Here is a 27102-nt window from a genome sequence, read left to right as displayed (position 1 = left end):
GGCCAGTTTTCGGTGGCTGAAACTACCTCTCCTTCTGTTAGAAACCTGGATGTGGCCCCCCTTGAAGTACTGCTGAAGTACTTTCCTCCTGCACTAAATTAAGACTTCTGGGCTATGGCTCAGAGGAGTCTGTGAGTTTGCCCATCAAACAGCCCCAGTGGTTGGGAAACCAGCTTTTTTCTGGGATATAACACCATTCCTGCTGCTGCTTGCTATTTAGCTGGGCTAGTTACAGCATGGAAAGCCACCCCCTCAGATGGGGAAGCACTGAGCTGCGGGCTTTACTTCCTTCAGCTATTTGCAAAATGGAATTAACTGGGGCTTTGGTAATTCACTTAGAGAAGACTCCCATTTCGAATGAGGAAGCATGTGCTCTATAATATCCCAGCCTCTCTCATTAAACCAGATTAAACTCCCATTTGCCCCCAGCCCAGACATGTGTCTCTACCAGTGAGACAGAGGGAGCTGGCGCAGGCTTACTGCCTCCTGATGACTTTCCTTTCCCGACAGCCAGGAAATCCTCCTTCATTTCCACTGCTGCAGTTTCCAGACAGTTCGCCATGCCACAGCCCCCAGGCCAACTTCACCCATCCTGCATGTGCCTTTTGTCCTCTCTGAAGCCAACCATGTGGGCAGGAGTCCACAGAGGCTCCCTGTCCCCTGAGCTGCCTCCTCCCAGCATAAGAAGCTCCAGTGTGGAAGAGCGAGGGCCCCTGGGATCTGATTCTATCTGATTAGAGAGAATGTAGCTTCCGCTGTGTGATGGCCAGGGGTAGGCAGGACAGACTGGTTAAGGAGACACAATGCAGGTGGATGGACCAAGTGGCCCCCTCGCACTCAGACTAATCATAGAGATGCTGTTCCTGCGTTTTAGCCTAAAAGTACCACTTCTTTCAGAAAGGATGTGCTGGGTCTGAGAAAGCGTAAAAATAAATTCCGAAGGATGAGCACCTCCCCAAAGGCGGCATCTCTGCTCGGACCCCAGGGCAGAATCCACCATGCATCCAGGAGTATGAGGTTAGGGTTAGGGCAGCTGACTGCAGGGCAGCTGGTGGAATAAACAAACTACCTTGGTCTTAGAGGGACGGGGGCAAAGTTTGCAGTCCTAACCCTTGATTCCCAGGCTCTGTGGCTACATATATTTGGGAAACAACCAAAAGGAGCTCAGAAAGGAGCATGGGAAGCTGGGCGGAGACGCAGCTACCTGTGAAGCAAGGAAACAGAAGCACACCTGTTAAGGGCGCAAGTCTGTTTGCATGCTTTGATTATGGATATGCGTGGATGTGGCCGCTGCAGGTTGCTAAAGAATGAGAGCTGATTTTGATGAAATAATTTTAGCACATAATTTTAAAATGAGAGTTCTACCATCTCAGAGTTCTAGCATATTCTTAAGGTTCACCGTCTTGCCCATTCCCTGCCACTGTCCAAGTCCCTACACAGCACCTCTTGGGCTGAGGAACCAGGCCCTGCACCTCCCTGGACACAGATGGGCTGCACACTAGAGTCTCATGGGGAGCTCTGAGAAATAGCCCCGCTGGACAGCATAGCACAGGCCTGCAACCCAGAACTCGGAAGGCCAACGCAGTCGGATCTGAGTTCAAGGCCACTCTGAGCATCACAGAGAGAGCTCTGTTACAAAACACGACAAAAACTACTTTTGTGGGGGTGATTCAGTGGCAAAGCACTTACCTAGCAACTTGCTTAGCAAGTTCCTGGGTTCAATTCCCAGTACCACAAAGTAAGTAAATAAATTCATAAAAATAAAACCAGTTCCGGGCCAGGCGCCACCCTGCTCGCAAGCAATTCCCATTCAGTCAGTGCGGGGGTTCTGTTCTGTCAGACCTCCAACTGACTTCCAGATGTTCCTGAAGCAGAAACCTGGACAGGGAGGAAGCCCCGGCTCCTTGAGGTAGGAGACAGGCAAGAAGAAGGCTTTCGATGACTCTGTTCCTGGACAGATCCTGTAGGGGAGCCAGAAGTCACCTTATCTTGTGAGGAAGTCCCAACCTGAGTGAAGGTTGGTATCTGAAACCCCATACAATCCTATGTCAGAACCGAAGCTGCCCCAACCATGCTACTGGCCGTGGGAGGCTTGGGTCATGAGAGGCCATACAGACAGCACTGCTACTATCTGTTGGGGTCAGCACCATCAACCTAATTGTCTGTGAGCAGGAGGCCAGGGGTGGAGAATGCTCGCTGGACCCGCTGAATGCACACACGAGCCATCTCTACCTCAGTTTCCACTTGAGTCTCCTCCAAACCAAAGGGCATTTCCAGTAACAGGCACTCGGAATCCTGGGAGGATGTGTATTTCCTCTTCTTCCTCATGTCCTTCATGCTATACTACAGAAGTAAAAGGTCAGGGAATCGGTCAACACTCAGCAGCAGGAGTAGAACTAGGACCTGAGGCAGGCACAGATATAAATGGCTGGTTCTGCAAACCACTGGGCAGCTATCCGAAGGTCCGCTCATCTCCGAGTGTTCAGGTGCTATTTCCACCACAGCACGTCTCCCGTCGTCATGGCTGGAAGTGGATTCTCAGTTCCTAAACAGGCCTGTATTTCTCAGCCAGGGTTATAGTTCCCTGAACTTCCTCCATGAAATAAGCGAGTCCACATTTTATAAATCTCGGCATCTCCTGTAGTAGTCTGTTACAGTGCTCTGCATACAGAGAGCTTTCAATGCACATTCTTTGCATAGGGGATAAATAAATAAATAGAGGGCTTCAGTGACCATAAGCAACCAGGGCTGAGTACCTTCATAAGACTGTGCCTTCATAAGACAGAGTACCTTTAAAACATACACAGATAGCTAATGGAAATTAGTAAAGAAGTCCAAGGGTTTTTCCTTTCTGATCTCTCTGAGTTTGAAATCTGTGATAAGCAGTTGTGTCCCAGCTTCGCTGAGAGTTGAGAGCCCATATACCAGTCTGTTGCCATTGCTGCCAGGACAAAATAGGTAGGCGACAATCTGCCTCTGCACGGAGAGGGCTTGGGGAGGCCTAGCCACCAGCTGTGCCCTGCGGGTGGCGGCTCCACCTAGCAGCCTTACCGGTAATGTGGATCACTTTGGGAACCTTCACCCAGGGGCTCTTCCCCTACCTGCTGCCCACCTCTCACTTGTGGTATCTTCTTGGCTGGCCCAGACCTTGGCACTGAAAGTCTTTGATAAAGGTCACATATTTTCCATGGAACACTGGAGATGAAGAGCCAAGGGATACACAAGAAGCCCAAGGAGATATCTGCACCACTTTGAAAGCATGAAAGAGCCCAGACTGGACACCACAGCGAGTACCAATGTCCACTGCCAGGAGCTGTGCTTAGACAGCCTGGGAGGGGAGATGCTTTGACTTCGTTTTCTAGTCTCAACACCAGCAGGTGACTTTAGCTGCCATCCCTTCTATGTCCTAGTTGCTAAGACTAAACTACCTCATGCAGACAGGTGCTTTTGCTTTTTATCAGCCTCTAGGGAGAATGGCTAACCGAGGTGCTTGCTGTGTAAAGTAAAACGCTCTAAAGTAAGAAGCTCTTTGTTATTATACTGGTGCTTATTCTTGGGCTGAACTGGGTCCTCCCCCGCTGGGGGAGGGAACCCATCTGATTATTGCCATCTGGGATAATTATTTGGAAACAGCCTAAGGAGGTCAGCCCAAAGGTTAGTGATACATGAAGGGCCAGGCAGACATATCCTGGGTGTCAGATGAGATTTAAAGAGCTCTGCTCATTAATGATAATTTACCCTGAACACAGGCAGATGATAAAATAACATACAGTTAGAAGGAGGGGACCCAGGCATGTGAGCTTGGAAATTTAGAAAGAAGAGAAATAATAGAAGGAACACAGTCTGTGGAAGCAGATTGGTTTGTTCTGCCCGTCTGTCATCAGTGCACACAGAAGCTGGCGGTGGGGTGGACACATGGGGCTCCTACCCACTTTCACACCAATGGGCCACATGGGTGGCCTTCCCTCGTTATTCCTTGGATAAATTTCCCTTCCCAGAAAAACTGCTGGACTAAAGTTAATGATCAGCACTCATTATTTCATTCAATGAATACACGTTTTGTGCCTGAGTTCCACAAGCATGGTGCCAGGGAGGGAGGGGCAGCAGGAAGAGTGGCAGGCAGCTCTAAGCCAGTGCTTGGCAGCAGCACTATGGAGCCAGACCGGATTCTACCCTGGCTGTTCCGTATGGAGCTCTGTGAATTCTTATGTAACACATGGACTCAGTTTTCTCACCTGTAAAAAAGGTAAGAGTGGTACCTACCTGGTAGAGTGATTATGAACATTCAGCTGAAAGCAGTGTCTGGTGCAGAAGCAGGACTAAGTCTATGTCTGCCTGCTATCACCTCTGCCCTCATACAAATGCAAATACATGGGTAAGAAGTAAGCTTCATGTTAGTCAGAAGTGCTGGAGAAACACCAGAGCAGGAAAGGGGACAGGAAGTGTGTGCGTGTCAAAGGGGAAGGAAGTATAATTTTAGGTGAAGAAGACCTCACTGAGAAATGATGAGAAATATTATTAGAGAAAACTCATGAAGGAAGAGAGAGTAGAAGCCATGCAATGTTTGGAGGGAGAGGATTCCAGGCACAGCAAATCCAGAAGCCCTGAGAAAGAGCTGGGGAGGCCAGAGCAGCTGGAAGAGAAGTGGACAGGGTCAGAGGAAGAAATGAAGTTGGAGTGCGACCTGGACCACAGACTCACCCCCTGAAGAGGACAGGGTTCCCTCCACCCGCCACCTGTGCTGCTCAATAGCAGAACCCATGCCTGTGCCACAGACTGACCTGCTCCTGGTGCTGGCACCGGATCTGCAGCAGCTGGCCGTGGTGCTCCTCCTGCAGCCGTGCCATCTCCGCCTCAAACTGCAGCTGCAGTCGCTCTTGCAGCTCCTGGAGTTCGGCCTGCTGCTGCCAGCCCATCCTCCTCAGCTCTTCCTCAAACCGCCGCTCCAGGTCCTCCTTCTCCTTCTGCAGCTTCTCGCATTTGGCTGTGTTGAAGGCTGGCAGAGAGCAGAGAGCTTATAAACACACTGGGGAAGGGCATGGAAGGACTCCACCCAGGCAGCACACTAACATTCAAGTGCCTTGTGAGCAGCATTTGATTCTCATCAGGCAATCTGGATGCTAAGCTAAGACTGGAGCCCATGGAGCGCCAGAGATTTATGCAGGAGGTGACATAGCTGAGAAGGCACATGGAGGATTTCTAATTGCTACGCCCTTGCACCTCCCCATAGAGTAGTCAGATGGTCCATGGACATAAGCATAAAAAATGCGGCTCCCAGATGCACCGTGGCAGAAACAGAGCCCCTGCGCTCCTGGCATGGGCACTTGATATTTGTGGAGTCAAAATGCTGGTGTTTGTGTCTTAATTACTTTTCTTATTACTGATACGAAAATATCTGATGCCCAAAGCTAAAAGAAGAAAGGTTCACTTAGTTCAGTTTGTAGAGGTTTCAGTCCATAATGGGCTGGCTCCAGGGCAGGGTGGCTCTGCAGAAGAAACAGCTCATGATGGGCAGAAGACAGCAAAATCAGAAACTGATTTTAACATCCATTTTCTGCCCCTTTTATACTCTATCTAGATTGCTGGGATTAGAGCAGTGCCAATCCAGGCAGTGAATTGATTATATTTCCTTAATCCCAGATCACACATTCTAGATTCAGCCTCCTCTGAAAAAGCCCTATGACCGCATGAGGTTTTGAGTGGTCATCTAGACATAAACTATAACATTCTTCCCCTGATCCCCAAAACTCATGCATATCCCTCTCTGCAAAAGGCATTTAGTCCATCTCCAAGAGTTGCCAAAAGTCTAACGGTTTTCAGTCCTGTCATTCCTTCCATGTGCAGCATCTGGGACCATCTGGAGTAAGATCTTAACTCCAAAAAGCATGAGAGATGCTGCCCCTGTGGCATTGCTGGTGGTTGTAGCTCCCATGGCTTTTCTCTTGGGCTTGCTCTGCTCGCCCCCCCCCCCCAGCAGTTTTCCTCAGACAATACATGTTCCTGGCCTCTCCAAACTTCTGGGATCTCCACTGCAATTTTGGTTTCACACACACACAGCCTCATACAGTGCTCTCTTAGGGGCACACTGCCTGGCATTCCAGGCCTTCTTCTGTAATCTGGGTGGAACCCTTCATGACTTTGCAGCCTTTGCACTCAGCATGTACCTAAAACCAGCACCACAATGGATGGATTCTGGAATATGATGCTCTGGGGCTTTCTTCACAAAGCAAAGTCTCACTTTTGTAAATTTGAGCCTGCAAAGGGTGGTGGCTTTGTGCTTCTTGTGATGCCCTCAGGTCATCTTTTCTATTCTGCTGTTCATTTTCAGCAGTCAAGATCTCTTCTCTATCTTTGCAGTCCACAGCTCTACTGGAGCTTCCTTTCTGGTCACCACATTTTAAATCATTCTGGCTCTTGGCTCTTAATTCTCAATGCATAATTGGCTAAATGCTCCCAACAGTATCCATGCCACTGCCTAAACATTGGACTGCCTAGAAATTTCTCTATAGGATTAGCTTGCTGCCCTTAATCTCAGTCTCAGGCAAAGACTAGACATAAGCAAAATGCCAAACAAACATCATCACACAAACTTTCTGCCAAGACATAACAAACATCATCTGGAGTCCAGCAGCAAACACAGTCCTTCCCAGCAGAAACCTCCTCAGCCAGGTCTTTGCCTGCTTTCTGGTCTTCTGAATCTCCTACACAATACAACCTCAGGCATTTCAGCTTGACTTTTTCAGAGGGCATTTCAAAACTTTTCCATACTCTTCCCACAAGCTGTTCCCAAAGGCTCCTGAACCACACAGTCAGGTATAGTCACAGCAACACTCTTGGTACCAAACTCTGTTTTAATTACTTTTGTTATTTCTGAGACAAAATATCTGATGCCCAAAGTTGAGGAAACAAAGGTTTATTAGTTTGTTGAGGTTTCAGTCCATAATGGACTGGCTCCAGGGCAGGGTAGCTTTGTAGAGGAGAGTAGTTCATGGTGGACAGCAGACAGAAAAATTAACAAATGACCTTAATAGCATCTTCCTTTCCTTTTTATACTTTATGTAGGCTACAGGGGTGAGTGTGGTGCCAAATCAACAGTTTAAGGATCAGACACCATTAATCCCAGCACCACACACTCTAGATTAGCTACCTCTGAAAAAGTCTTATCACTACATGAGGCTTTTGGGGACACCTAGACACAAACAATAATAGTATGTTCATCTAAGAGGACCAGGGTGACTTTTACATCCTTTAGAATTGACAGCTGTACACTCATGTGTGGAACTTGTTTCAGTGTTGGGGGCCCATCTTTAAGGATCTTCCCTCTGGCTCTAATGCCAAATGGGACATGAGGTATCTTTTCACATGACCTGAAGCTTTATGGACCCCATGCTCAGGGAAATCTGTTTTTCTCCATCAGCTTGTTTAGTAAGTATACAAGAACACTCATTCACTTAATACTCCTTGGCACAGGTATGCACGTCTTATCACACAGGCAAATACCTTATAGTTTCAAGTGTACACACAGGCAGAAAGACACAAGAGAAGGGTAGCAGTCACCACTGCATCCAGCTCAGCTCTTTCTACAGGCTCTGTGTTTGTTCCCAACCCATCCCATGCTATGGGCTACGGTGGAGAATTCTCATCTCCATCTGGATTCAACCTAGCTTCAAGAAGGGGAAGAACACCAGACAAAGGTGCATATACACAGCATTTTGACTTCATAAAGATAAAATGCCCATGCTTTCTGCTCTGAAATACATACTAAGGAGACAATGTCTTTTACGTTAAACTAAAGCAAGCACATATAGGTGCTGGCTAACTACAATTTACACTGGGGGTGATGGCTCTGATCAGGAAAACACATCCAAGGTCATTGTAGAGCATCTGGATCACCCCAATTAGAAATACCTACCCTACATTAGCAGCTAATGTAAGGGTTTCTTTGTCACATTCTGCTTTAGAAGAACTTAGGAGAGAAAATACAAGAAAATTCCTCCACTGGTGAAACGTATGGTGTTTCAGGCAGATTTTGTACCAGCACCTTACCTTTGTGTGAGTGACATGTAAGAAGCTATGGGGCCAGCAGCCCATGCTGCTCCCAAACGCCTTCTTAGCTGCAGTGTACCCAGTGTCCTGTGTCCCACCACTCAATTAAGGACTTTGATCTGCCAGTGTAATCAGGTCTGCTGAGGACTGGGTAGAAGGAGACGTCTACACCACATGTGGGTAATAAGGGGGTGCCCTATTTATGAAGGATTTAAAAGAAAACCCAAACCAATTCATTATTCTTATTGACAAAAATCCCAAGCAATGTTGTGAAAAAATACTCCCCTCCAAAAAAGCCTTTTATTGGTTTATATTTTGAATAGTTATTACAATTACTGTGGTTTTTTTCTAAAATAATCTCTGCTGAAATAATAACCACAGGGCTGGGGGTGAAGTTCCCAGGTAGAGCACTTGTGTAGCATGCTTGAGGCCCTAGGAGCAATCACCTATACTACAAAATAAATATACAAAAATAAAACTACTAACACTAAGGATGTTATTATAAAAGAATAAGATACGGACCTGCCATTCCATTAACCATGAGCTCTATAATATATATTCTCCACAAACACAAACATTTCTCCCACTTAATCACAAGACAGTCATCAAAGAAAGAAATAAACATTGATATAATATCCTTTCTAGAAAACAGACCCAGTTCTAAATTACGAATTTCCTCTAGTTGTTCTATTTCCTTGATCCTTTTCCATCTGAGACTTTTCCTCAGTCTCTCTTTAGTTTTCAGAACCTTGATACTTTTGAAAGCCTGGAGTTTTGTAGAATGTCTCTCAATTTATCATGTCTCATGGTTTCTCCTTACTAAATCCTAATCCTGCATGTTTGGCAGGAATATCACAGAAGTGGTACAATGTTTTTTGATTAAGGAATCACAAATTTGAATAACATCTTTATAATGTAAATTTCTCCTTTTCTAATTGGTTAGGTAGTGAATCAGGAAAGAACAACTGGGATGAGAGGAAGGAGAAAAGAAAGAAAAGACTACACATATTCATATGATATATACATGATATGTATGTATAATATATATATATATATATATATATATATATATATACAAGATATAAAATTATACTACTAATTTCTGTTAATTCATCAAAAAGAATGATGTAGAACAAAGGCCCTGGATTGCCAATTAAGAAACAGTAATTGATGGAGTTGGCCACTTGGCACACACCTGTAATCCCAGCACTTTGGGAGGCTGAGGCAGTAGGATTACTTTTGGGGTGAAGAAAATGTTCTAAAATAGATTGCAGCATTATTTCTACAACTTGTGAATATACTGAGCTGTATACTTTAAATGAATGAATTGTATGGTATGAGAATTATACTTCAAGAAAAAAATAAAGAAAAAATGATAGGATGTATCAGAGGACAAATTTAGATGTCACATAGAAGGGAAATCCATACTTTTATATTTTAAATCTCTCTATACTAATGGTAAAGATACACGATAGCAATAAAACAAAAGTGAAAATCTAGCCACTACCAATACAAACACACACACACACGGACATATGGATATATGTGGGACCTAGGAATAATCTGTGTGTGTGTGTGTGTGTGTGTGTGTGTGTGTGTGTGTGTGTGTAACTGGAGACTGAACCCAGGGATCACCAAGCTACATTCTCAGCCCTTTGAATTTTATTTTGAGTCAAGGTCTTGCTATGCTGCCCAGACTGGGCTGCCAAGACTCTCCAACCTCAGCCTCCTAATAACTCCTCCTGCCCTGGCCTCCTAAGTAACTGTGATTTTAGGCCTATGCTTCCACAACCAGCACTCTTTTCGGTTTTTTAACTAGAGATATATTGAGGATGCACAACTAAAATGAAAATAATAAGAATGATAATCATATCTCGGTTTTGCAAAGTTGTATTTTGTACGAGAAAAGCTATGAGATACTATCATCAGTGTCTTTGATTCCAGAAAATTAAGAAATTAAGTTGGCTATAATGATTATATAAGTGGAATAAAACAGATGAAAAGATAAAGAAATGAATAAACATGAGTAAGTTATGTTGGTGAAAAAACAAATGACATATATTTTAACATGACTGTCCCACAAATGCACAAAAAAATGTAGTTAAGGATGACCTCTGCAGCATAATTTGCTTCAGAAAAGAGGCTGGTTAAATAATGATAAAATTAATATATATGTAGGTTAAAGCTTATACACAATGGGATATGGGTGATCAGTAAAAGACAAACTAAGTATTTTTGCAGTATCATGGATTGATATCTGTAATATATGGTTGAACGAAAAAGAGCCAAGATATAGAAATGGTAGGACTGTGTAATTTGTAATAAAATGTATCTGTATTTCTACCCACCCATTTATAGACTGTGCACAGACCCCTATAACAAAATATATCTAATAAAATCCTATTTGTTTTGTATAGTCTATGAATAAAAAGATTTTTAAAAAAACTAATACCATAATTAAGGAGAATACTGGGTTTTGAAAAATTACAGTACCCAGCAGTTGGACTCTTCTGTTTTACACACAGTTGTATCCACGTTAGTTTCAGGGTAACTGATAGGCCTCACGCACTATTCTGGAGGGCAGTGATGACTGGTTTTTTTCTTAGCACTGTCCCTGAGCTGCACTATGACTGTCCTGAATAAATCACATACTATATATGCCTCAGTTTTGCTGCTCATAAAGTGGCAAAGTAATTACTTTTTCTATATATGATTCCAGTCCCCAGTTCCCACTCGCTGTTACACAGGACAGGAGAGGTGATCCTTACGTTCTTCCAGTGACCCTGTGCTGCGGGCTCAGGTCTGCAGAAGATATTAGATAATAAAACAGGTGGGGAACTGAGGTGAAGGGCACGATACAGCGTCCCTAAAGAAATAAATATCCTCTTGCCATTGGGAAAACTCCAAAAATACAGCTACTTAGATATTTTGCAGACAGAAACTATATAGGCTAATTTAATAGGGTCAGACAAGACTAGAGTCTTAACTTTCATTATTTCTTTATTTCTATTCTTATAAAAACACTTGGTATATCATATTAAGAAGCTAACACCACTGCAATAAATCCCTAGAACCCAAGAAGCTGAGAATATAATTTTTTAATCAACAGGATTATGATTGGCCAAGAGAATATAACATTTCTAGTTACTAGGACCTGTACAGTTTTAAATAATTGACCTTCATGTCTACATGTGTGTGGGTATATCAGAGACTTAAAAACACTTGAAGTTCATCAAAGCTGTAGTGGAACATCCTCCTGAAATCCCAGGCTCCTTCCACTGGGGATGTAAATCATTAAGCTTTGCTATGATCTTTGGGACAACAGCAGAGTAAAATTGTTACTGGAACCATTTACAAGACAAGCTTAATTTCAATCATACTTCGTAAGTTAAATGGGTAGAATACCTGACATTTTGCTTAAAAAACTACCATAAGTATCTCTTGAATCATCCTAACTTATTAGTATTAAAAAGAGGGAGCAAATACAAGTGGGCAGAACATTAGATATAAGTAAGAAGATGTGACTCTAAAAGCATAAGGAATAGTATCATACTGCCTTTCATGTCAGAATGAATGATAGAAGAATTTTAAAACAAATCATCAAAATGTAAAATAATGCTATACATGCTACTATTATATTTCTACAATATCTATTATGTATATATCTATAGTATATAATATGCACATTATGTTATATATAAACAGTATGCATCACACATGCACACATGTAATATATATTACTGTTAATAGTCATTATTATTACATATTGGTAGAAGACAATAGTACACTTAGAAATATTTTCTTTCTTCAGAAGATGGGGACTAACTAGAATGACAAAATAGCTAGTAAGAAAAATATTAATTTAAGAATAAGGGGAAGGTCATTACTAGAGTATTTGTTTAGCATGTGCAAGACCCTGGGTTCCATTTCCAGCATCACAAAAACACCTATCTATCCTCACACATATAGACAATAAAAACAACAGAGATACCAAAGGAGGAAAGGGAGGCGGAGGGGAGGTGATTACAAAAAAGAAACGTTGTGATACGTACATGTAACCACTTCCCGAGATGATTACCAACTGTATGAACTACAAACACACTAGTAAAATAAAAAATTATAAAATAGAAAATAAAAATGACCCGTACTCTCACCACACAAAGACAATGGAACGTTCAGTTGCATAATCCTCCCATTACATTGCAGTGGTATGAATCCTTAATATTTGTTAGGAATTCTCATGGCTTCTTATTTAACATTCCTATGGCTACCTTATACTCTTGGTGATGTAACCTAATATACACTTTCTTATTATTAGACATTCAGTTTACTTCCAAAATTCACCATTATCTATAACAAAAAACCCTTCTATGTATGTTTGCTTTTTCACTTGAATAAATTCCAAGGAGTGGAATTCACACAGTATTGAGGAGGATGAGCATCTTTAGAGTGAGCTGTGGTTTTACTTTTCTGTTTCGGTGGCAGTGAGTCGCCAACACATCTGTGGCCACCAGGGGGAGGTATGGTACCTGAAAATGCCCTTGTGGCCAATGTCTTTTTTTTAGATCACAGTAACATCAGTGAGGTGAACAGTAACATCAGTGAGGTGAACAGGCTGGGTTGCGGGAAACCTGCATCAGCTAGGGAGGATCAGGCAGGTCACTCTGCGAGATGCCATCCTGACAGATCTGGACGCCAAGAAAGAGAAAGAGTGGAGAGCAGGGAAGGGAGTCTCAGGTAGAGGGAACCCCAGCTGCACGGCTCTGAGACAGGAATGACTCTGGTGCACTAAGAACAGAAAAGACCATGAGTGGGGCCTGGTGTTCAGGTGCCTGAGCAGAGGAAGGGGAGTGAAGTCCACAGCAGGACGGACAGATCACACAGGAATCGGGGTCCCTGGAAGGAACAAGGTTAATAATCTGATGAGAGTGGAAGCCCCCCCGAGAGCCTCAAACAGAATATAACAAGAACAAATTAAGCATTTAAATCCCTCTGGCAGTTGCAAGGAAAACAGATTGCATGAGGCCATGAAATTTGTGCAGTGGTCTTGGGGTCCATACATTAAGATTTTCCTTGATTTTTTTTGTACCAGGAATCGAACTCAGGACCTTATACTTACTTGCCAGGCAGGTGCTTATGCCCTTATGCATTAAGATTCAACGCTGACTTAGACCAGGGCTACAGCATGAGGAGGAATGGACTGACTGGGGATATTTTGGGAGGCAAAGGCAACCTAATTTGTGCATGGATTGGACAGACAGATGAGGGCCTTGGAGGAATCCAGAATGATTCTGGCTGTCGGAGCAACTGGGGATGGTGGTACCCTTTAAGGATACAAGAACACCGAAGGAGTCTATCTGGGGACCAACTCGGTACATTTGGCCCTACATAATCTTCACTGAATTAACAGACTAATTAATATACAGTTAGGAGCCCAGCACTCACAAATTAATTCACTTCTGGTTCATCCTCCTCAAGAAGGGCCTTTCTGGATTTTGGATGTCGATTAAAATGGGAAATATAAAATTCAAGACTGCTGGGTTTGACAAATTCTGTGACACTTTAGTGATGAGTGATGAATTTCTATTCCACATGCTCTTAGGCTGCACTCTGTTTTACTGTAATATTGAGATCCTCAAAGCGTGGTAGTTATTAGAGTTGAAAGATAATGTTTTTCCTCCCTGAGGGTTTATACGTGGTTTGTGGAAGTGTATGTGAGATGTGGGTATAGTCAGGTGAAGAGCATTTTGTGGCCTTAGGAGCTCTGAATGCTTCCTAACAAAGACAAAGATTTCTTACAAATGTGGCATTTTATTTTATTTTATTTTTTTTTGTCTTATTCATTTTTATCGGTACCGGGGATTGAACTCACGACCGCCTGCTTGCAAGGCAGGTGCTTATGCCGCTGAGCTAAACCCCCAGCCCCATAAATGAATTTTTTTTTTTTTTTTCGGTACTGGGGATCGAACTCATGACCACCTGCTTGCAAGGCAGGTGCTTATGCCACTGAGCTATATCCCCAGCCCAAATGCGGCATTTTAAAGAGCACTGGTATTTCAGTCACCTATGAGTCAAAGTTTGGGAATTCAGTCCTGGCCTACAGAAGTTTAAGATCCCCAAATAAATACCAGGGGCTCTGGACTCAAAGCCGTCCGTTACTTCTGTCATGCAAAGTGCTATTAAATCACTAACTGGTTGGAGATATACTTCAGTGATAGGGCCCCTTCCTAGCATGTACAAGGGCCTGGGGCCCCTCCCTAGCAGTGCACAATAAGACTTCACTGCACCCTGAATCCTGAAGCCCTAAGGTTCCAGATGACAGAGTTAGAAAGCATGGGAGGAAGATGGGAAAGCCCAGGAAAGAAAGTGGTCAGAGGAGAGGAGAAGGGGTGGAGGGTGAAGCCAGGAAGGAGTGAGCCTGTGCTGGCCAGGGCTTCTGGTCCAGGAGGGATCCGAGGCAGCCACAGCAGATTCTACAAGTCACTGGGACTCTCTGAGCCTCAACAGCTCATCTGCCAAAGGAGAAAGGTGGGCATCTTTGCTGTTCAGCTCTCTCCTACCCCAGCATTGTATGAGTGTCATGATGGGGCCACCCAGAAAGATCACACTTTGCACACTGTTGTCTGTTAAAGAGGACAGGGAGAGGTATATCATTTTATAAAATATGACACCTAACCCCCTCTCCAAATAGACCCCTAAAGAGATAAGCTTCAAGGATAAGAAAAACTTGTTTTTGCAGAATCACTTATACTCCAGGGACCTGAGAAAGTGGCAGAAATAGCGATGCTTGGCATTTGTATGTGTTTTACTGGTTTAAGAAGCATTTTTAAAGGACCGGGTGTGGCTTGGAGGTAGAGTACTTGTCTAACATGCACAGGGCCCTGGACTTGATCCATGGTATTCCCCAAAATAAAAAGATTTTTCAAGATGCAATAATTAATTTAATTAACCTTCACAGCAAACTATGCAAGCTGAAGCAGGCATTTTTGTTCTGGATTTATAGCAGAGGGCCTGAAGACGTGGAGAGGTGAAGGAACTTGTGTCAGTAACACCAGCTTAGATCCAGGCTCCGTATCTCAGTACTGCTCTTCTGAACAGCAGAAATACTGCTCTTCTGCCTTATATTTTGGAAGATAAGCAAAGGACTATAAAGAAGAACAGATACATAAATTCTAACCAATGTAAAAGTTCTTTTATACGCATACGTATCTTGTGCCACTTTATGTTTCCTTTGTTAAGATAAAGAACAAGCATCTCCACAAATGGGTACTGATCGATCTCGTGTGAGAACGTAACTGCTGTGCTTAAGCATTGCTTTCTTGGTCCGAGAGGACAAACTTACAGGAGTCATTTATAGGGCAAGGGAGGAAAGAGGAAATGGACTTGAGAAGGTGGTCATAAGTTTTTGAAAAGAAAAATAATGGCATGCAAATGAGAGCTAATAACATCACTGGCCGTGACAAGAAATGGCTTTCAGGAGATGGTTTTGCAGGCAGTCAGTTCCTTCCTTTTTGCTGGTCATTTCAGGCTTCCACAGCTTGCAAAGCACCTCAGCGGTGCCATCACACCACACCTGATGTCTGAGCTGTAGAAAAGGCAGCTATGACTCCATGTGGTGGTGGCACCTATTTACTATTTTAATTTTTTAAAAAATTTCTGTGCAAAATGGCATCAAAAGATGACTCTTGATTTTATCTAAAGTATTAGTTACATGACATATCCAGGGACCATCATTTTCACACTGAGCATCTCTTTTAGAAAGGGCTTTTAATAAACTATTGAAAAACATTTATTTGTTTGTTTTTCCAGTACCAGGGATTGAACTCACAATCCCACACTTGCCAAGTATGGAACTTAGGCCATTGAGCTAAATCCCCAGCTCCTTGAAAAATATTTAGACACAGGCAGATCCCTCTTCTCTGTGTACTTTATACAGCTGAATTCTAGAAACAGAACTCCTATGATCCAGTCGTTGAATAAGTTTTAGTTTGCAGGAGCCCCGTTCCACAGCAGGCTGCTAAACTCAATCTTCAATCCCACAGTGTGGGTGGCCCGATTCCCTTACTTCCTCCTGGTGGGCAGAGAGTCCCGGTGGCTGCTGGATCATGAATTGAATGCATGTGGTAGAAACAGGTTTATGTTATTTCCACTCCATTTTCCAGGCTTTGCAGTGCAGGAAGCACCATAGCCTGGATAACCTGCTTCCCACGGGGGTTCGGAGATACGTCTCTGGTTTGCCTAGTCTTATGATTATTTTTATTTGCTATTCATGGGGTTGATCCTTAAGTTTTGCATGGAATGAAGGATTGGTGCTTTAAACTGAGCATAAAAATGTGAATTTCCCCCATCAAACTTATCCCAGCCTCTCTCATTACTTTTTTTTTTTTTTTGTCTTTTTGAGACAGGGTTTCTCTATGCAGTCCAGGCTGGCCTTGAGCTCACTTTGTAGCCCAGGCTTGTCTCAAACTCACAATGATCCTCCTGCCTCAGCCTCCCGAGTGCTGAGATTACAGGCGTGAGCCACCACGCCCAGCTGTCTCCCATTACTTCTGAACATATCAACTGCATCCCAAGGAACAAAGCAGACTGCCTAGAATAGTTTCAACCCAGTAAGTTTTAGGCACAGGCATGGAAGAAGCACAAAGTGTAGGCACATAATTGTAGCCTAAGAGCGTGTTAATAAGAATCTGCCTCATACCAGTAACAGTGAATAATACAAGTGTCCCTTCAGCTCCCTGGATAGACTCTGACCAGTCTCCACAGATCCCCATCACTCAGCACAGTGCCAGGTCCACGATACTTCCCATAAGTGTGTGAGAACTTGGAATGAAGCAGGAAATCACTTCCTGAAGAATCACAGGCCCTTGTTTATCTGAAGAAGAGACGGAGGCCTCTTCAGGCAGCAGGCTTGTCTAGGAAGAGCCACACCCCAATAGGATGCACGGAGTGCTCCCACCGCTGGAAGGGGACTGTCCTGGCTGAAGGGTTTATATCCCCACTGCAGGGTGGACCCCACGGAATTGGTAGCTATCTCCCACTGGGATGTACCTAGTACAGAAGAGCCCCTCATCACTTACGTGGGAACTGTGCCCCCTTGTGGCAGTTTCTCTGGGAGTCCTGGCTGCCTGCTAATAGGCAGGATTTCTAACCTGCAGCCACCAAGACAGAGCAGATACTTCCATGGCCTTTCATTGGAAATCGAGTAGAAGCCAGGATTAAAAGGTTCCATCCTCCTGAAGCGTCTGGCTTGGTGCTAGGCTTGTTCAAAGCTGCCCTTCACAGAGGTCACTGATGGCTCCATGCAAGATGTCAAAGAAAAGAGCTTCAGAATGTAAGGCCAGGAAGAATGGCAAGCTAATGAAAAACCTAAGATCAAGGAGAGATATTACTCATACTGACCCCTTTTGGGGTTAAGATATGAGGCCAGATATACAACTCTGAAGAGGGCAAGAATAACAGCATGCAAAGATGACAAGTTTAAGAGTGGCCCACGTGACTGCCAGGTATAAATAGGTTAGCAGGGACACCAACTGGTGTTTCTCTCATTGGGCCACTGAACCAGGTGCAGTGATGAGAGCGTGGGCTTTAGCTCACTGCTTACTAGATGATGCTCTGGAGCAGGGGATTGATTCCTTTAAGCCTCAGTTTCCTCATCTGTCAAATGGGACTTACCCTAGAGCTAACCCTGTAGGCTAGTGTGAGGTTAACACAAGATAACTAATAGTACCAGGCTGGCCCCTGAGGCACTCACTGTTAATAACACCATGGCTAATGACTGCTAAGTACTCAGTGCACGCTGTGTACTCTATTGTTGAACCTCACAAAAACTCTGAGACAGGCATGATCTGGATTTTGTGTTTTTCCATCTTCCAAAGGAAGCCGAGCAGCAGAACCAAGCCAGCCCAGATCTATGCAGATCTCCAGTCCTTTCCCACTACCCCTTCTTCATTCTATCCCTCGCTAGCTGTTGTCAAACTTGAGTGTGCATAGAATCACGAACAACAGGGCTCGTTGAAGCTCAGGCTGCTGGGCCTGTCACCCAGGGCTTCTGATTTAGTACACTGGAGATGAGGCCTGAGAATCTACGTTTCTAACACATTCACAAGCAAGGCTGCTGCAGCTGCAGAGAACTCCTGCTGTCAGCAAAGCCAGGGCCTCTTCAACTTTTACGCAACTGATTAGAGGATCTGGATGAAGTGTATACCCTCAGGCAGGTTGTGGAGCCTGAGACTCTGCATTTCAGACATGTTAGGATGCTGAGGGAGCTCACGTGGGGATCACTTTTGGGGTAGTGAGGCCCCCAGACTGACTACAGAGCACTTGGAAACAGGAGACCGCCAGCCTTTACCAATGCACCAGGAACTCTGCTTAAAACAGAGTGCAAGGCCAGCAGAGTCTGCTCTGGTTTGGATGTGACTTGATTGTGTTCTATAAAGGATGAAGTTCTGGTAACTTGGCACAGTGATGATGGGGTGGTAGAAGCTTTAGAAGCTTGAGTTTCATGGGAGACAATTAAGTCACTGGGGTCAGGAGAAATTGATGCTGGTCTTGAGGAGCTGGTTCTCTTGAGGATAGGATGTTATAAGGTAATTATAACTGTTTCAGCTCTCTTTGTGCTTCCTGTTTTTCCATATGATCTCTGTGACATGCACCAAGGTAGAAGGCATCGACTCTGAGGCCCTTGCGTGGACTTGCATTTTTAGCCTCCAAAACTGTGAGCTAAATAACTCCTTTTCTTCATAAAGTATTCAGCATCAGGTATTTTGTTAAAGCAACCAAAAAAAGCACTAATATGTTGTCCCATCAATGATTACCAGGACCTTCCAACATTGTCACTCAGACCCACCTACCTGTGTGCTTTCCAGGCCTGATTTTTCTCTCTCACATGGCTGAAGTTCCTACTGCTGACTCTGGCCTTCAGATTGCAGTCTTCTGACTATATCAAATCTCAGGTCTTGAGCCAATTACCACAAACTCATTCGTTTCTGACAACTGAAACATATTATTTCATAGTTCTGGAGGCCAGAAGTCCCAAATGGAGTCTCACCATACTGAAATCAAGGTAATTTTGAAGACTCTGTAGAAGAATCCATCCCCGGCCTTTGCCGGCTTTGAGAGGTCCCCCGAACTCTGTGGCACATGGTTCACACCTCCACCCTCAGGGCCAACAGCACACTGTCTCCAAATCTCTCTCTAACCTTGGCTTCTATGGTTACATGGCCTTTCTACTATCTTTAAGCCTCTTTGGTCCCAAAGAAGAATCTCTGCATATCAAGATCCTTCACTTGACTGCATCTGTGGAGTCCCTTTACCGTGAGAGGTAACACACTCACAGGTCCTGGGGATCAGAATCGGGATGCTGTGGTGGCATCACTACCCCTGCTGCACCCTCTCAGCTTCTCCCAGCACCATCTCCTACTATCCCTCTTTCCCTGGCATCTTCACTCACCGGCTCCTGGCACACAACCTCTCCAAACGGTATCGTCTGATCTATCTTGATCAAGCAAGAAAGCCACAAAATGTACATCCCTCTTTCCTATGTTGTCTTCTAGTACTAGTCTTTGCTTCTCTTCCTTTATCCAGCTGAGCTCCCAAGACAAATCTGAGTTCTCGCCTCCAGTTCCTTATCTTCCATTTGTTTTTCAAACCACTGCAAGAGGTAACATCAGATGGGCTTTCTCCACATGGCAGGAGTTTGTCCATGTCACATGTCTCATGATCACCGCCTCTGCTGCAGTGACCACCATCTCTGCCCAGGTCACTGCAGCAGCCCTGAGCTGTCCTCTCTGCTCCAGTCCTTGTACTGGACCACCGAGTCTCAGTTACATTGCTGGAGGGAGCCATGCAGGTTGACAGTGAGCGTGCTGCTGTGCTTCGTGGAGCCTGCTCCTCACTCGGGGCCAGGCTGAGCCTCCACACTGCTCACCGGGTCCTTCCTCTCCTGGGCTCTGAGGCCTTCGCACTGTGTCCTCTGCACTCTCCTTTTGCTCACTCAGCTCCAACTGCCTCTTTGTGGTTTTGTGAATACCTTTAAACCTGTGGTTCTCCCAATAGCATCTCGGACCACCTGAATCAGTGGAACTGGAAAACTCATTGAAATGTAAATTCTTGTTCCCCTTCCCCCTAACTGGATCAGAAACTGGCAGGATGGGGTATGGCCAACAACATTTTCACAAGCCCTTCAGTTGTTCCAATCTGAAGGGTGAGGACTACTGCAGAAGACACATTTCTGCCTCAGGCCCTTTGCACTTGCAATTTTTGCCACAAGGAAATCCCTTGCAGGACTCCTCACCAGACCTGGCTCCCTCTCTTGGGTCTAGATATCAGCCTCAGGGATTCCTCCTCCAGGTTTAGAAATAGGGGCACCAGCACCTCCTTGTTTGTGGTCTAAGATTCAGCTCCATGAAGTGCTTTACCTTCCAAGTTCTACTAACTCCCCGAGGTCTCCAGCTGCTAAAAAGCACTGACTCTTCACTCTTACCCACTGGGCATCAAATAAGGAAATAAGAGCAGGATAAAAGCTTGGCATCTCTGATTCATTTTAGTGTGATCGATCTCCTTTATTACCTTACCCTTCAGGTTAGACTCCTGTTCACCCTTTACTTAGCCACGTTAATAATTTAAGGGATTAAAACTGGTCATTCTTGTCCTTCCAGGGTGAAGATACCAAGGTAAGAGTGACTAAGGCATTTTCAAGATTTCCAGCGACATCACCATCCACGGACCAACAGACTGCCAGCTCTGACAGGGCCTCTTCCCGGCCACCCGGCCAGTGGTGCCTGGACATCTCAGTCACTGCTATGAACCCTAAAGGAGGGCTCGATCACTGTCCTAACACTACCTTGCCTTTCTGAGGTGCTCGTTCTCTGAGTCATCTTCTTCTCCTTCAGTCCCTTTCCATTCCAGGATCACAAGTCTGACAGATAAACAGCCTGCAAAGGAAATAAACACTATCCCCAGGTAGCGGCACACTTCTCCTTTCTGAAAAGGCTTCTCCTGGCTGATGCTGATAAATTGTAATTGAAGTCAGACGTGGGGTTGCCCAATCTGTTTTCTTTATCAGTTTAAAAAGTTAGGTCAGATTCCTGCTCACTTAATCACTTAAAAGAATGTCTGTCTAAACATGGGCAATACCCAAAGTGGATTAACCTTGTATCTACCAATCTTATCCCTCTTTAAAACTGAGGCCAGCAAGACAAGGGCAGCTAAGGTACTTCTAGGGATATTCAGTGGCCAGTTTTTACACCATCTTGTCCCAGATCCTCTGAGCAGTGTGAGAAGTCTGTAGTGATTGCCCTAAACCTGCAGCCACTTTGGGTTCCACAGCCTCCAGGACAGACTACCCTGTGGTGAAATTGCGCCACGACGGGAACTGAGACTGTTCCCTAATAAGTCACCTCATGGGAACCAGACTGCCCCCAAGCCATAAGGACTTCCTCAGAGAACCCCTGAAGAATCAGTCCTGGAATAAAGCCTGACCAGGATTTCCTACCCTGTCAGCTGTGGAAACTCCAGCTACACAATCTCCCCAGTCCTTGTCTTTCTTCCTCTCTTCGGTAAAACTCCAATGTTTCAGCTCCTCGAAGACAAACCTGAAACTTCTTTATCTATCTTTCCAACTATGGTCACACTGATTAAAGCTCCTTTCCTGTCCTTCATCACTGCTATTCTCCTTGTCTGCCGCAGTGGGATGGGCAGACAGGTCTGGTCTGCTGGGATCCCTAGAGCCAGGGCTTCTGTCTTAAACAGGCGGTGAAATAATGGTCAGCCAGACCACAGAAGACTGGCTATGTGTGCTGCTTACCCCTGCCTCCATGCTTTTCCTCTAGAACCCTAAGGCCTCGGTAGCTTCTCAAAGACGGGGTGAGGATGCTTGGTCCCCCTGCTGCTGCCCAGTGTGGCTACACTGAATCTGTTTCTTTCCTACTGCGCCATCACTTTTCCATTTAGTTAAAGGGGCCAGTAGTTGAGCCTGGTCTCTTGGGAACCTTTAACCTGAAAATGGAGAAGCCGAGACTACAATGATACAGAACACAAACTCTGAGCAGGCACGAGAGAGGCAGTTTTTATAGGAGATGCAGGCTTCAGTTCAACAGCTGAGAGCTTTGAGGAAGTTATTTGTTTCTCTCAGCCTCAAGATTCTCACTCATAAAACAGAAAAATGACTTAATCTGCAGGATTGCCATGAGCATTAGAAACCATGTATTGATGCCCTGCCATTCCACAGACACTCAGTATGTGGCAGTTTTGCTTATGAAGGAAATAAGAATATTTCTATCTAAAATACAAAGAATTATCGAGCTAAAGATAATCAAGATACTAGAGAGCTCTCTTTCTCTCCTACCTACTTGAAGCAACACAGATATTACAAGACCAAGGTATTTCTTTCCTCTTGTCCCCCTTAAATGAGAGATAGGATGTAAATTTTCCTTCATAGCCTTTATCAGGCAGAGAAAGTGCTAGAGGAGTGGGATTTGGAGTAAACTCTACCTATCACTTCATCTCTCCTATGTTTTTCTTTCCACACTTTTCCTGCCATTGACTGCTTCCTTTCATCTTGTTACTTCTCTAAAATTTGCTGTTATTTGTTGAAGACATACACAAGCCAGACTCCAAGTCACTGCTTTGCATTCCTTTTCTCCTATGTGATGTGTGTACTGTACACATTAATAAATTAATAAATTTATAATTAATAAATTAATAAATTTCTCGGGTTTTTCCTGTTAGTCTGTCTTTGGTTGAATGACTCAATCCCAAGTATGAGCCTGTGAGGGCTGGGTTATTGTTTAAATTTTCTTCCTTTTATTTATGAGTAGCACATGCATAGCCTGCAAGCATCTAGTGAAACTCATAGACAAGGGCACCCTAGGGGCGTTTCTCATAAGCAACAGAAATAGGAATTAATGCAAATCTGAAAAGTGTCACATATATAGTTCTTTCAGTTAGTCTAATGCATTGTTTTTTTTTTTTTTTGGTGGACCCAAAATAAAATACTTTAAACAATTTTTGTAAGCTCTTTCTAAATAATTTTCCCCATGTGCTCTTAAATTCTTGAAATATAAAGTCTTTCACACACAATGCTTAGGAAACTAACCTTCACTATTAAACACCAGCCCTTCCTTGCACAGTGGCAGGATGAAAGTGGTTAGGTACATGTGACAAGTGTCGTCCTAGTGTGCTACACAAGCCTAGAGAGAGGCCGTACAGTAGGAGCTCCTCCTTAAAACAATAGCCCAGGCAGGGTAAGAGGAGGAGGATACTAGGCTTGAGTTTTCCAGGAGGTCTGGGGAAGCTGAGGGGGTGACAGGGAGAGGACAAGTCAAGGGGTCGGAAGCTGGCAGAACTTCCGCTGGGACTGAGGATGGGGAGAGCAGGAGGGCTAAAACATGGATCTTGCATGACCCCCAAAGGCCCACCCACGTGCTGAAGGCTTGGTTCTCACCCTGTAAGGCTATGGGGAGGTGGTGGAACCACAGGAGCTGGAACCTGGTATAAGGAAGTTAGGTAACTGGTGGTGTGTCCTTGAGGGAGTAGAGGGGAGGCAGTCCCTTTCTCTCTGTTTCTGGGTGGGCAGGAGGGGAGAAAATTCCTGCACCACGGGCCTTACCTCAGGCCCACAGCAATTGGCCCAAGTGACCATGAATTAAAACCTCTAGTCAGCCAAAATATACCTTTCCCTTTATAATGACTTATCTCAGTCATTTTGTTACAGTGATTGAAAGGCTGACTAATGCAAGGAGTTATACCTGGGAGAGCAGAGGGAAGGCCTGGTATGCTTTGCTGGAAGCCTGAATTCTACATACCATGAACAATATAAAGTTATAATAGTATTTCAATTTTTGTTTTTTGTGTGTGCTAAAAAAGCACATTTCCTAAGAAAGGAAAGACAGTGAAAAGTAATTTCTCCTCTCACCTCAGGGTCTCTAGCTAGAGACAAACACTATTGCTGCTGGAGGTATATATTTTCTAATTACTGAAGAGTTCTAACTGGGAAGGTGAAGCCAGATTTACATTTCAAATAGCTTCACTGGTAACAGTAGGGAGAGTAAAGTGGAGAGGTACGGGAACTGAGGAGGGTCAATCCACTGATGATCAGAAATGAATTCTGTTGGGAAGTGGGGTTTGGCTGGAAGAGGGGAGTCACTGGAGACATGGCCTAGAAAGCTGTGTCTCTTTTGACTTCTGCCTTTTCTCTCTGCTTCCTGCTCATCAGGACGAGAGTAGTTATCCCCCACTAGACCCTTTCGCCATGGCCTTTCTGCTTGCACTTAGCTGACTATGGACAGAGTTCTCTAAATACCATGAAGCCAAAATACATCTCTTCTCCTTGAAATTGCAGATATTGGGTATTGTGCCTCAGTGATATAGAAGTGACTGAGACAGAGATTAAGTCTAGAAATGAGGAGAAAATACAATGAGAATGAATTTCCAAATTATAGTACAGGACGAAAAAGAAAAGGTAGAATTTGTAAGGCTGCTCTGTGGATTGCAGAGTGTCAATAGTGCTAAAATCTGTCATTGATGGCGGGGGATATAGCTCCGTGGCACAGCGCCTGCAAGCGAGAGATCACAAGCTCGATTCCTGGTACAAAAAAAAAAAAAAAAAAAAAAAAGAAAGAAGGAAAGAAAGAAAAAAAACCTGTGGTTGAACTTCTCAGCTGTCCCCTTTATCTTTCTTTTATGACTCTCTTTGGGCCAAAGGTATGTGAAGTAATAAAATGAGTAACTTCTAGTGTGTGTGTGTGTGTGTGTGTAGCACTGGGACCAAGTGGGTCAGATTCTTGTAAGGTATTTCTGACCCTATACTTTATCTCTTCCCCTTCCCCCTAAGCTGATATATGCTCTTTGAGTGTGTCACCCTCAACCATAATACAGGACGACTGTTTTAGGGTGGTGCAGCCAGTCTCATATATTATTCTTGAGCTGGGATACACAGCCACCCCAGGGTCTCTCATCCTTAGATAATTACATGAAGAAAATTCTTCTTTTGTATTTACTCTATTGTGCATGGGGGGGGGGTGTCTCATTTTTAGAGAAAGTTAATTTGCACTTGAACCAAGGTATATAGGAGAAACACAGATTTTTCTGCTGTGAGTGGGGAGTGTACAGTGGATAGAAATGAAACTGTTTCCACCACAAAGACTTGTGCTGCTTGTGGTTCACCACAGAGACTGGTGAGGGCTGGGAACACGGGCTCTCAGGGACTGGCTGAGATGTGGACGTTAAAGCCACAGGCAAGATGAGATTACCAGAGACACCATGGAAAATGTGAGTCAAATACCTAAAATATATTTGCACAAAACAGGCATGCAAAATCATTTTAAGAAAAACACTATAAAAACTCTTAAAATACTTCATATTGATTTGCCTTCTATGTTCGTATCTAGTGACAAATCGTCCATTCATTCTGAGTTAGCCTTTTTAGATGGTGCTGTGGACTGAACCCAGGACCTTGCATGTGTTCGAGCCACATTCGCAGCTCAACTTTTAATGTTTCTGCTAATTCCAACATGTAGGTCACTTAAACACTGCTTTCTATGTACCACATATTTTCCTTAATTTTTTTTGTTGTTGTTCTATACCTGACACTGTGGATGACACAGTGCAAGGAGTTTTAACTGTCTCTCTTATTACATGCTGAGTCTTGTTCCAGAAGACAGTTGAATTCTTCAACTCAGTTTGCAAGGCCTGTTTTTACTCTTTGTTAGATAGATATACCCCAGTATGGCTTTAGTCCAGAGACACTTTCATTGTAGGACTGGCCTTCCCAAGGTCTGGGGAGGTTGGACTGATGGTTCAGGGCTCTTAGTGAGCTCTACCCCAGTGTCAAGGCTGGGGCTCCGGTGCCTCCCACATCACCCCACTTCTGGTACCGTACTTAGTGGTAGCAGTGGCCTTTGCAGATCTCTTGACATAAGTGCAGCTTACTCTTCTAAGAACACTTGGAAAACTAAATTTCTGGGCCCTCCTTTCCTCTGCTTACTATTCTCCAGCACTTGGCCTGTACTTTCCAGTTACTTCTATCACTTTAACTCTATTCACTTCAGTTCAGTGACACATTGGCCACTTCCAGGAACACCCTCCACTGTCCAGGTCTGGAAAGCAGGTCTAGACAGAAAGCTGGGACTAACAGAGGACTCAGCGTGCATCTTTTCTCAGGGATCACATGTTTACACCACCTTCTGTCCAGTGCTTGGAGAGATGCTTCCTGTTCTGTGTCTGCCTTACAGCCATGTACCACGGGCATTATGCCCAATCACGGTTATGGTATCATGGCGGAAAGTGGAAGGCAGACCAGGAGAGTTGCTAAAAGCCTCAAGGTGCTTCTAATAAACTTCTTTCTCCACCCATGGGGATTCCTGCTTATGAACTAAGAACCCAGAGGGAAAAAGGATTATGCAGATGGCTTTCCAAGGATGTCTCAGGGAGATGCCATCAGTATTTATAGCAGACGATTTGATCTTGGCTCACTGAGAAGCCTCTAATGACAATTTTGGCTTTCTAGATAGACATGTCTATAAGGAGATCTATTTTTCATTGTATATTAATAAGTTGGCTTTTTGGTTTTCTACATTAAGCTCCAGTCAATTTAAGAGTGTGTCCATAAAAGACAGAGGCATCCTTGGCGTACTAACAAAGCAGTTTTAAAAAGCAGGACTACAGTGAGTCTTCTAAGGTAAATGTCTACATCTGGGCCCTTAGGGTGATGCTTCACTCGGGACCATCACTCTGATGGCTAAATTGTAACTACATCCTGCATCAGAACTTAAAAAGCAGAAAACAGCTGTGGTCAGAAGCCCTGAGATTCCTCTCTGCTCCCACCCTAGCCCAGGTGCCAGGGATTGACCCCAAGGTTTATGCCTTGGCAAGAAATCTACCACTGAGGTGTATCCCACTCTCAGGAGCCATACTGGGAGACTTATCATTACAGAACCTGAGTAAGTCTTGCATGGTTACTTGCAAAGCAGAATTTATCTTAGTCATTATTTTCTTCAACAGAACTAACTTCTCAGAGTCTAGATGTTTGGCTGAAAAATTGCATTTTTTTAAACCAAG

At 44.2% G+C, this 27102-nt stretch overlaps 1 protein-coding gene across 2 annotated transcripts in view; it reads right to left on the bottom strand.

The window, feature by feature from the left end:
- Mtus2 (microtubule associated scaffold protein 2) overlaps positions 1–27102 on the bottom strand; it is a 438067-nt gene that overhangs the window by 18384 nt on the left and 392581 nt on the right. For both annotated transcript variants that reach the window (XM_003477411.5, XM_005007024.4), the window contains one exon: positions 4782–4996. In XM_003477411.5, the coding sequence (XP_003477459.2) occupies positions 4782–4996 (215 nt within the window). The remainder of the gene's footprint in view (positions 1–4781; positions 4997–27102) is intronic.

Source organism: Cavia porcellus, unplaced genomic scaffold (genome assembly GCF_034190915.1).
Source record: "Cavia porcellus strain 051 isolate PalLab524CR breed Dunkin Hartley unplaced genomic scaffold, mCavPor4.1 scaffold_21, whole genome shotgun sequence".
NCBI classification, from domain to species: Eukaryota; Metazoa; Chordata; class Mammalia; order Rodentia; family Caviidae; genus Cavia; species Cavia porcellus.
This window is presented reverse-complemented; position numbering and strand designations above follow the sequence as displayed.